This window comes from Nematolebias whitei, chromosome 16 (assembly GCF_014905685.2).
Source record: "Nematolebias whitei isolate Nwh7 chromosome 16, NemWhi1, whole genome shotgun sequence".
NCBI lineage: Eukaryota > Metazoa > Chordata > Actinopteri > Cyprinodontiformes > Rivulidae > Nematolebias > Nematolebias whitei.
The window spans coordinates 11,371,658-11,381,235 of NC_056513.1; the positions used below are offsets into that span (position 1 = coordinate 11,371,658).

Here is a 9,578-nt window from a genome sequence, read left to right on the forward strand (position 1 = left end):
CGGTAAAATAAAAAACAAAAAGTCTTGATTATCTCCAAGACTTTGGGGGAAACATTCTGTGGACTGATGAGACAAAAGTGGAGGATTTTGGAAGATGTTTGTCTCATTAGAACATCACACCAAGAGTAAAACATGGTGGTGGTAGTGTGATGGTCTGGGGCTGTTTTACTGCTTCAGAACATGTTTGACTGGCTGCAGTCGGTGGAAACATGAATTCTGCTCTCTACCTTCGTAAAGTTTGGGACCTTGAGCTCGGGAACACTTGTGTTCTGCAGCAGGACGATGATCTAAAGCAGAGCAGCAACGTTCCTCCACAGTGATGAGAAAAACTCAGAAATGCTTGACTGCAGTTGTTGCTACAACCCGTTAATGGACTTGGGGGGTAGTTGATTTTTCTCACATAACCACATTGGATTAGATCAATTATTCTCTTAATAAATTAAAAATATTAAATGCTGCATTTTGTATTTACTCTGGTTATCTTTGTCTGATAGCAACAATGTGAAACATGAAATTGTGACAACTGTTACAGAAATCTGTAAGGAGGTCAACATCAGAATGAGAAATCCAGTGTTTAGCGTGCAGTGCTGATTTGGATTGGTTTGGTCGAGTCTCCTGGCCGCTCTGCGTTCGATCTGAACTGTGTGGTGCAGCTCCGAGTTGGGTGGGGTATGAGGTTCAGTGAAGCTTGTGGTTTCCTTTTCTGTCCAAACAACTATTTTTGGCTTCGGAGAATGAAACTGTGCAATCCCACGAAAAATGGCTTGTAGAGCAGAAAAGGGTTTCCCGTTTATGTCCTAAGTTATAGGCCTTAAAAAAGTGCCCTGCAAGTTAAAGTGATGGTCCTTCAGGTAATTTACCTCAAATTTCAACTAATTCTTAGAAATCATCACTGACAGTAACCTTTGAAGTAGACTAATAATTGTGCCTAAATCCAGATATTAAAAGGTGACTTTAAATCTTGGCCGAGTTTGCGTGTTCTCTCTCTGCTTATGTGAGGTTTGCCAGGGGAGTTCTAAAGCAGTGGTTCCCAACACTGAGCCTTGAGGAACACCATCCTGCATGTTTTAGTTGGTTCCCTGCTCCAACACACCTGATTCAGTGATTTAATTAGTTGCTCACGTTCTGCAGAAGCCTGTAAATCACTCATTTATTAAAATCTGGTGCGTCAGAGCAGAGAAACAACCAAGACATGCAGGATGGTGTTCCTCAAGGACCAGGGTTGGGAACCCTTGGTTATTTTAAGTAGAATCAGTTGTGAACCAGAACACTAAAGTAGATTTTGGCACCAGCAGTTCTTTCAAAGTAATTGAAAACCCAGTTCTTGTTGCATCCTTTCAGAGCATGAAACCACCACCACTCCTTCATGCTCACGTCTCACTCAGTGAAACTCAGTGCATCTTTGCAGCTAACTTGTGTTTAAGCATCTGCTGTGGAAAACCTTATGATGATGGGTCAGGAGCATGAATATGTTCAAAAATCTGGTGAATCCTTTGTGTGATGGTGCACAGGATGTTGGAACATGAGTGTTATCACTGTCCACGATTCTCCTCCAAGCGGGCTTGGTTTTCCAAAAGTGTCCTGGTCATCGAGCAGTGCTGCCGGACACGGAGCTGCTGCCTGAGCTGGAGCCACTGGAACCTCGGTCTTCATAGATTGATATTTCAATCTGGTGAATGGCGTTAAGGACACTGCACTCTGGAGTACACTTTACATTTTTATGCTTACCCTAAACGAGCAAGGATACAACACGCATTCCCCTCTCTATGGGGTCCGTGATCAGCAGACCTCGGGGAGCATAGATCTTCTCGTTCTGTTCTTGAATGTACTTGGCTATCTTCTTCAACACCTGACACAAAGATTGGACAAAATAAGGTGAGAAAACGTGTGGGAGGCTAATCACATTAAACTCACACGGAGTTTAAAAATGCCTAAAGTCGAAGGCGAGCAGCCCGACCTTCTCGTATCGTGTCTCCGTGCAGAGGAAGATGAGATAAGCCGTGGCACAGGCCAGACAGCCCTCCAGGTACGACTGTCCTCCGATCTTTTCTGCCTCTGCATAAAAGTTGTTCAGCGTCTTCACGGTGTCCTCGAACAGAGTACGCTCAATCTGTAGGACACATAACCCAAGATAGATGAACATCAACAGAATACCATTCCACTGATCAAACCGAGGAGATACGTAAACTGAGGACAGGAGAAATGCCGACCGAGTTCCCAAACCTACATTAAAGACTACAGTTCAGAACCACTTCCTCCATCCGAAGCCTTTCTCTTGTCTTTCTCTAAAACTATATTAACTGGTCACAACTGGGCCATGCTTATTTGCTATTTTTTCAAGAAACTATCGATTTACAGTCCAGAGTTCAGATGTAACTTGATTTTCTTTTCTATGATCCTTGCATGTGCAAATTAGTCCTTTCTTATCATTCAGGGAACAGAACAAGGGACAGATAATGTCAATAGAAAAATCAACGCGAATATGTTCTTGTTTTTAGTAAGTCACCTTTTTTTTTTCTTTTTTTTACAGCATCCTGGTTTATTGTTTTATACATTTTAACTGCATTTTTACTGTAGTTTGTTGTCGTCATCGTTTACTGTTTTGTTGTCTGTTCTTTATACGTCGTGTCTGGAACAGGTCTCTCTTGTAAATGAGTCCCCACGCGTGGCTCAATGAGGCTAGCCTGTACAAATAAAGGTTGAATGAAAAACAGAACAAGAAAAGAAGAAGTTCAAGATGGTTCAATGTCAGAATTGTGACGAAGAAATAAAATTCTCTGCAGGCCCAAGCTCAAAATTTAATATGACTGGTTAAAAAGTAGAGATTGTTCCAATGATAAACTATTTAATTATGCTTCCATTCATTTTGAGTTTCCTTCAATTAATCACCACCATAGTGCTGTAAAAACTATATTAGTGAACACATTTCTATAGTTTTCACAATAAAAGCATATAATGCAGCGCAAATTTCGAGGACAATAAAGCGGAGTTGAGTCGGAGTAAAAAAAATACATTGCCATCAGCTTATACTGCTAATTACTCAACTTATCCTTAAGGCTGAGCCTGGCCACCCTTCAGAGAGGAAGTCCATTGTAGCTGCTCGTTTCCAAAAGCTCATGACCATAGGTTGAAACATAGACCAGTAAATCCATAGCTTTGCCTTTTGGCTCAGCTCTTTCTTCACCCTGACAGACCAGAACAACACCCTAATTACCAAGGACTAGGCCTCACTCCATTGATCTATCACCTGCTTTATACGATGAAGTTCTCATGTACAAGACTCAGGAACACTTGACCTAGAAGTTCGGCTGCCTTTGTCCATACGAGAACTAATGGCCTCAGATATTTTGGTAAACGCGTTTCTATGTAGCAGTCTTAGCATTCTGGATTTTGTGATGAAGTTTCACTTAGTTTTTGCAACACCGACTCAAAGCAGCATAAATGAGAAAATGAGGCGGTATTGTGCAACTGTTTTGGTCCCCACTAAAAGCACGTTAGATAGAAAACCCATTTAAAAGAGCGATGGTGCAGAGGTTAGAGAAGGCGAGCCTGTGATTGGAAGGTCGCTCAGACCACCAACATTAACACACAGAGCGCTGTGGTAGCTCGGTGGTCTGCGGTTGCGTCAGGAAGGGCATCCGGCGTAAAAACAATCAAGTCTTTGTACGAGTTAGTTTGCTGTGGTGACCCCCCCAAGGAAGATAGAAAAACCATTTCTTACCCTGCTCTCCAGATCAGACGGGAACTTAGTCTGAAACCTGCATGTCGTCCCTTCGCTGTAGTCCCTCTGGACGAACACTTTGTTGGCAAGAGACGCACTGTGCCTCAACTCCTGCAGGTTGTGAAACTAAGGACAAAGCAATAGTAGCGTAAGGGATATTACAGTATCCGTTTAACGAGTCTCCGGGGAGACCTCGGTTCACTTGTGTGCAAACAGATGGAGGTGTGGGGTGATGGAGTGGGAGCAGACAGAATGCATCAAGCGCTCTGTGGCTCAGTGTTTGCAGTTTGCTCTGCATGGTTGTCTGTTGGAGCAGAACCCAGAACTGGACATGCAACCTCATCCACACTGAGATTACTTCCCTTCTTCTCCCCTCTGGTGTTTCAGGGAGGAGCAGCTCTGCAGGAGGTGACATTTCACTACATCTCACAACAGATCGATGAGGGGGAACATGATGAGGCAGGCTGAGAAAAGGCCATCCAGGCATTGCAAATCACAGGATATCATGTTCCATGAGGATGTGTAAGAAGAGTTGTGGCTTCTGTCTTCAGTGTTCGAGTCTGGTCAAACCGAGTCGCCACCGGATTAAAGTGGAAAAAAAAAAAAAAAATGGCCTGCTTTCACCAAAACAGCTTAACATGACGTTAATCTGCTGTTTATGATAAATTTCTGCCTCCGCGTCACACAGCTGACTCTCAAGTCTCCCTATTTGCGGTTATTCCTTTTTTTTATTTTATTTTAAGTAATATAATGATCACAACCTTGACGATAAGCGAGTGATGTAGGACAAGTGAGAGGAGTCGCTTAATGGCTCCCGCCCTTCATTAATTTTATTTGTTTGTTTGTTGAAGTCGTTATTATAATATCTACACATTTTACCGAAACATGAGCGTGAAATAAAAAGACAGGACAGCTTACCTCCGTCGCCATGTTGCCATCCGTGGACGTGAGGCGGACCCTCCGCGTGCTGAAAATCGCTTTAGAGACGAAGACAGGAGGGGGCGTGGTTAAATACAGCAGGGGCGGGGCTTATTATAGAAACGCTCATTTATGGTTTTAAACGTTGGGTACCAAATTAGGGGGCGGGGCTCATGAAATGTCACGTGGAAGGTCTTGAGATAATGTCAAGAAATCAAATAAAACTTATTATAAAACTAGAAAATGTGGTCACTCGAGAATGAACATCTGATAAATTGAATAAGTGAATAAGTGGTTGAGGCTGTTTATATCTAATTGTTATATTAATGACAGCTGGACATTATAACTGTTACGTTGTGGGTCAGAATCTGAAAAGTTCAATGGTTTAGAAATTATAGCCTGGACTTCTTTATGACGGAAAACATTTCCAGTAGTATTCATTTAAGCTACCTGACTAACAAGGAAAACTTTATTTAAAGTAAAACTACTCTACTGAATTAAAAACTGTAAAAGGAGTCATCTGTTTTTTTTTGGTTTTTTTAGTCCATACAAATAAATAATAAATGAAATACAAAAAATATATATGCCCTCATTTTGGAAATGAGTCTGAATCATCTTTTCACTGATTTCATTGCAAAATATGAAATCACCATAAACATAAAAAGGTTATCCTTGAACTATGCTGCAGCTTGAAATAAGTTTTCCAGATATACTGATATGGAATCTGGAAATGTAGATCTATGCTCATTGTAAACAAATCACTCAGCTAAATCCCCAACAAGGAACCTTGAGTCACTACGTTGACCTACACTGGGCTGCCATAGTCTATGTAGGTAAACAAATGTGGTGAAATCTGACAAGTGTAGAACCACAGAGAAGACGTTTAGGTGAAAGTGTAAAAGTGAATCTGATGCTAAACGTGAAAGAAAAAAAGACAGAGTAAAACTGTCAAGAATAAATATCAGGGATTAGGCAGGGTGGAATGCCTGAAAGAGAGAGTTTGGCTTTCAAATACGTGTTTTTTGCTAAACGTTTGTTAGTAAGTTTACCATTTGATGTACTTTTTAAATATCATTGTATGACACTCACACTCTGTCAGGAAACAACTTCTTTGAGTAACAAAATAATAAAGTTTAATGTCGTTGCTAAGAAATGGTTGAAATGGTAATAACATTTTTACATCAGGGATAGGTTAATACAATTTCGATTTTAGGTGCTTTTAAAATTCTGTGTCCCAAAAAAAAAGGGGGGTGGGGGGGAATACATATATCCCTACTCACTTTTAATAAATGAAAATCTCACAGTATATTTCAATAACGGCATAATTCTTACCTTAAAAATAGGGCCCAATATATACACAATCATCAAGTTAAATAATAAACAGCACTTTCAGGAGTTTTAAATTAAATATATATTAGATATAGAACAGTTAGAAGAGGTTACAGTAACAAGAACAGTGTAATATTACCATAAAAGCAAAGCAGTTACAATCATCTGTGTCTGATTCAAATTTAAAAACTAACTTAACCATCAGGTCCATTTTCTGAGTTTTAATGCCTCAAAATTGATTCTTCTAGTCAAGTCCTGCTTGCAAGAGAGAGTGAGGCTATTGTGAATTACATCACTTTGTTTCTTGAGCCTTTTAAACGGCTTTAATCCAGTAAGGAAAACCATTATTCCAGTTAGAAGAGACACTTTAGAGAAACAGCTATAAGCTCATTTGTCCACACAGGAAAAAAAAAAAAAACATTAGAAATGGAAGGAGGTAATTAAAATATTAAATCAATTGTACAAGAAGTTGTGCTTTTTTGCTTAAAGATGTGTGTTTTACCACCTCTGCAACTTGTGAGACTCTTTATCCAAAGAGCAAAACTTAGCAATTATTCTAGCGAGCAAAACTTTAAAAGGGTTGCTTTCAAAATAAAATATATAATTGATCAATATGTTTTTTGTGGAATAAATAGAAGCTCACTCACCTAATGAAGGTCAGAGTAACACATCTGATCGTGAAACAGTTGAAAACTCAGTCCAACAAGAAAACCTGTGCAGTCACTGGTTTTGCTTGCATAGCTGAATGAAGACGCAATAATCGTTGTTTGGTGAATACGCGTACTTATTCACCATCTATCAAAAAGTATCTCACATTTACAGGACTGTTATTTTGTCCCTACAGAGTATGAGTTACCTGCTGCAGAGGGCAGGTAAGGTAAAGCAGGTAACAGCAAAAACATTGATATCCACCAGCTACGTCTTGGCCTCTGCTGTGCATGTTTACACCCCTCTACACTCAGATAGAAAGAAAGTAGGTCCATTGTTTCTGGGGCCACAAAGCTCTGTATGAAGCCTTCAAGACTCATAAGGTCCAATCCATCACTGATCGTTCAGGCAGGAAATAGCTCAACACGTTACAGCACAAATCCCATAAGCAACATGTGACAGTACGAAGAGATGCAGCTGCTAAAGGCAGGAAGGTTCTGAAATTCCACATAAAAGAGATTTCTTTACAATTGTTTGGGCTCCAGTGAAGGTTCTGGCGACAAAACGAACTGTCCATCTCACTGTGACTTGGTGAGGGAGGAGTTACAGGCGGCGCATACAAACACCGTCTCTCTCTGTGCCTCGGGAGCTGAAAAAGAAACAAAAAATTACGAGTAAATTAAACTCAAAGTAGACGGGATAATGTTCACATGCTAATCATTTTTTCTACCAAAGCACAAACAGGCGTCATGCAAACAAAAAAGTTGTGTCTCACTGGGCTGAGACCAGTTGATGAATCAGAATTACGAGGAAATAATAATAATTTTCCATGTGCCGTCTCACTGAATTCTGTTTGCCATTGAGGGACCAGCGTTGTGTAGCCTTGTTATGGGCACACAGTTTTTGGAAATCAAGGCCGTGCACATTATTTTGTTGCCCACATCGTGCCACATCAGATGACCTGACTGAGAATTGTTGGATTTGGTACCTGGATGATTGAGCATGAACTTTGTTATCTGTGGTGTGGTTTTTAAACTCGACTTTTCAAGGCTGTGTTTTCCGTTACATGGCTGACATGCAGGTGTAAAAACTGCAGCTCCAGCTCTTCAGACAGGTTCGAGACACCTGCGAAAACTCTGCAACTTTTTAAAAGCAAACTGTTTTGCATGAATGCTTTGAACTTGTTCAAAGTTCACAAGATTGCGAGCCTCTTGGACTTAACCTCCACATTTTATTCATCTTCATCTTATTGTTCCATACTTTCCTAACAGAGCACTTTGCTCTCAGACTGCAGGTTTACTTGTGGTTCCTAGAGTTTCCAAAAGCAGAATGGGAGGCATCATTCAGTTCTCAGGCTCCTCTCTTGTGGAACCAACTTGCAGTTTCTGTCCGTGAGGTTGACACATTGTCCAGTTTCAAGACTGGACTTAAGTCTTTCCTTTTTGATAAATCCTATAGTTAGGGTTGGCTTGGGTTTCTGGAGCTATCCCTTAGTTAAGCTGCTATAGGCTTAGACTGCTGGAGGACAAACTGACTGCATTTCCTTACTCTGCTGCTGTCTTTACTTGCTCTACTCTACCTGTTTGTATTTGTAATTATTTCTATCCTAAAGGTTTTGTTTTTATTTTTCCTCCTATAGAAAGTACATCTGGACCTGCCAGTCTATGTTTGTCTGTTTCTACTTCCTGTCCTCTCAAACCTATATGCTATATAAACAAACTGAATTTAATTTTAGAGACTTCCTCACGATGCTGCTCAACGAGTAACTGCCAAGAGTCGCGGCCCACTGAGACACTCCCTGAAGTGTTTCAAGCTCTGATGTTTCACAGAACTCGTGTTCCTACTCACCCGTCGCCCCCATGTAAGATCTCAACACCTTGAAAGAACAGCATCGTGAACAAAAGCTGTTGCCACAATTACTGCAGCTCCTCTGCAACACAAGCGACATCAGTTTAATAACAATAAATTAATAACAATGTTAAATTTGTTTGTCACATGAGACGTAAATATTCTTGTAGCAAGCTTTCAGCCTCACCCTCTTCTTCAGAACTGAGAAAACGGCATTGCAGCTGGAACAGTTGCCTTAAGTGACAGAGAAAAAGTAAATAACAGAAAGATGAAAATATGATGCAAGACGTGAAATATTCGCTAGATGAAATAAGTGAGCGAGTCAGCAGACTGACCAGTGACGGCAGCAGGACAGCGTTTACGCAGTTTCTCCGTCAGTTTGGACACCTTGGTGCGTATAGGTTCATTGCGACTCAACAGGCAATTATCAGAGATGGTGTCATATTCTGGAGCTCCAAGGGGCCCATCGTCATCCTCCTGAGGGTAAGGGAGGAAGAAGAGGGACAGACCACAGAAGTGATTTAGGAAATCTGAGCTGGTTTTTGATGTTTAAACCTGAGGAAGGAAAATAATGTGAACTCAGACACCCCGGCTGGGTGAAACGTAGCAAAGACACTAATAGAAGGGTATTAGATATCTAATAAACAAAGATGTAACAGCTTAGTTAAAGGTATTATGACTAATAATGTAATACAGTAGTCCCTCGCTACTTTGCGGTTCGTTTATCGCAGACTCGCTCTATCACGGTTTTTCAAAATAAGAGTGGACATGACACACAATTGGCTGATTGATGGATGAGCCGCAAGATCGGCATGGAATTTTTATTTAAAATGAATTATTTTAAATTATTTAGCGCCTGATGAACCTCTGTGCAGCCCACACTGCAGGATAAGCTTCCTGTTGCAGCTTATCAGCTGTTCTCCCTGCAGAGCAGAGAAGTGGGCGTGGCCAAGAGCGCTTGCAGGTGGCTGAGAGCAGCAGAGGCAAGGAGCTGAAATCATGACATTCTGTGCTCTTTTAGTGTTTAGAAACATTGTTTAGAATATTGCAAGAGTGTGGGAAGGGTCTAAAATGCCTTAATATATAAATACTAAAATAAACTACTACTTACTAC

At 40.8% G+C, this 9,578-nt stretch overlaps 2 protein-coding genes across 2 annotated transcripts in view; both read right to left on the reverse strand.

Annotated features, from left to right (window-relative positions):
- Positions 1-1,167: 1,167 nt before the first annotated feature.
- On the reverse strand, positions 1,168-4,720 carry golga7ba (golgin A7 family, member Ba). Its single transcript, XM_037690192.1, has 5 exons — positions 4,640-4,720; positions 3,722-3,847; positions 1,958-2,110; positions 1,748-1,849; positions 1,168-1,669 (listed from the first exon to the last, which is right to left on the reverse strand). Exons 1-5 carry the CDS (start codon positions 4,649-4,651, stop codon positions 1,586-1,588), a joined length of 477 nt encoding a protein of 158 aa, XP_037546120.1. The 5' UTR covers positions 4,652-4,720; the 3' UTR covers positions 1,168-1,585.
- Positions 4,721-7,106: 2,386 nt separating this feature from the next.
- The window catches only part of zfyve27 (zinc finger, FYVE domain containing 27), a 10,493-nt gene continuing 8,021 nt past the window's right edge, over positions 7,107-9,578 (reverse strand). Inside the window, 4 exon segments of the mRNA XM_037690194.1 lie at positions 7,107-7,265; positions 8,465-8,546; positions 8,652-8,698; positions 8,800-8,941. Coding sequence (XP_037546122.1) covers positions 7,195-7,265; positions 8,465-8,546; positions 8,652-8,698; positions 8,800-8,941 — 342 coding nt within the window. The 3' untranslated portion in view covers positions 7,107-7,194.

Bases quoted from the DNA above. Each gene is read 5' to 3' on its own strand.
- golga7ba (XM_037690192.1), bottom strand. The intron at 2,111-3,721 runs GTAAGAAATGGT...TGTGTCCTACAG, and splicing joins CGTCTGATCTGGAGAGCAGG to ATTGAGCGTACTCTGTTCGA. The intron at 1,850-1,957 runs GTCGGGCTGCTC...TCTTTGTGTCAG, and splicing joins CGGAGACACGATACGAGAAG to GTGTTGAAGAAGATAGCCAA.